Source organism: Etheostoma spectabile, chromosome 23, assembly GCF_008692095.1.
Source record: "Etheostoma spectabile isolate EspeVRDwgs_2016 chromosome 23, UIUC_Espe_1.0, whole genome shotgun sequence".
Lineage (NCBI taxonomy): Eukaryota > Metazoa > Chordata > Actinopteri > Perciformes > Percidae > Etheostoma > Etheostoma spectabile.
The window spans coordinates 11,697,727-11,699,318 of NC_045755.1; the positions used below are offsets into that span (position 1 = coordinate 11,697,727).

General features: G+C 40.5%; 1 protein-coding gene across 5 annotated transcripts in view; it reads right to left on the reverse strand.

Annotated features, from left to right (window-relative positions):
• Positions 1-1,592, reverse strand: part of cacna2d4a (calcium channel, voltage-dependent, alpha 2/delta subunit 4a) — an 82,414-nt gene that overhangs the window by 67,903 nt on the left and 12,919 nt on the right. For all 5 annotated transcript variants that reach the window (XM_032504780.1, XM_032504781.1, XM_032504779.1 and 2 more), the window contains one exon: positions 203-292. In XM_032504780.1, the coding sequence (XP_032360671.1) occupies positions 203-292 (90 nt within the window). The remainder of the gene's footprint in view (positions 1-202; positions 293-1,592) is intronic.

Sequence of the window (1,592 nt, forward strand, 5' to 3'; positions counted from 1 at the left end):
CACACACACACACACACACAATTTACTTGATCTTGGAATTTGTACTACATAAATCAGCAGATGCAGACGCCTGTAAATTGTGTAGAGCAGATATAGGATATAATAAATTTTATTAAAATGAAAGAAAATAATCTGGCTATTGAATTGCTAGCAATGCTATATATTGTTAGGACCTAGCATGTGTTGTGGTTGTGACACAAACCTCGTTGAGGATCTTGAAAGACTCCTTCATTGCCTTTTTTACTTTGCCCTCGCCTTTGACATGAAGTCCTTCAACCAATAGCTTGAAATGCTGCAGAGAGACACACAACAAACAAACAAATAGACATTGCCAATAAGTCATGTCTCTTCTCCTTTTGGTAAATGCAGTCACCAAATGAACATGGGGGGAGAGAGAAAGAAATCAGCAGGGAGAGAGTAAAAGAGTGTAAAGGAGGAATTATCCCAAGCTCCCTGGTACACTGACCAATTACGGCAAAGTCACTACAACACCAGAAGGTAATCAGGATTAATCAACACACGCACACAGACACCCGCACGCACTGTGATGAATGGCCACATTGTTGAGGGTTCGACCACTGTGCAGACAAAAGATGTACATAGCCTTCATGGTGCTCTTAGCCTCTTACAGAATTGTATATGCCCTTACAAATACAAGCTACCTGTAAAGTATTGCTGTTATTATTGCCCAGACATTACTCAGCCTAGACACTTACTTCTTTGATTGTTGCTTGTTGGTAAAAAATGACAAAGACATGAGATAATTTGCTTAAATATATACTGTATGTATATTTCAATCATGACAAACAATTAATAGAGAATCTGGGAATGTCCAGCCCCCATGTTGGTTCTTTTGGGCCCCTGGTGTCCCTTTTAGTCACTGATCCAACTGCTCAATATTTGACAAAACTGAAAACAAAAATGATTTAAAGAAAACACACATTGGTCTCTTACAGTTTGGGCAAACACAATCTGACTTACAGCGGGAGTTAACATGGTAAATTGTTGTTTGGGAATGTAAGAACTCTTATATAACAGCCACAAAACCGAGGATTGTCTCCCTGTAAATGTGTGTGTGTCCAACATGAGTTTATGCGAAAGTACGTCAGGCAACATCTGTAAGCCCATTCTGTTACAGCCTGCCTCGCTGGACATTAAACCAATCAAATCCCTTGCTGACAGGTCATGTGACCTACTTAAAATTGTCAGTGGCCAGCAACCTCACCTGATCTGCGATGATGTGAAGGGGAGTGAAAGTAGGGCACACATCCAACACGTAACACACACAGACTGAGCAGACTGAGTAGGTCTTGGTATATGACAAATAGGAGAATAGATGAGGGGGAAAAACAAAGAAAGCAGCAGTGAAACAATGAGATATGGATGGATACAAAAAATGTCATGGCTTTGTGAAGGAGACTGGAAAGAGGAGACAGAGAAGACAAAGAAGGAAGTGGAAGAGAGAGGAAGACATATCTGCGTTCTTCAAACACCAGTAGAATCAGAACACTTTTACCACACATGAGCATGAACTGGTTCTGAGGGTTTCATCATAACACACATTCCCTGTGTGACATTTTAACTGTGATGTG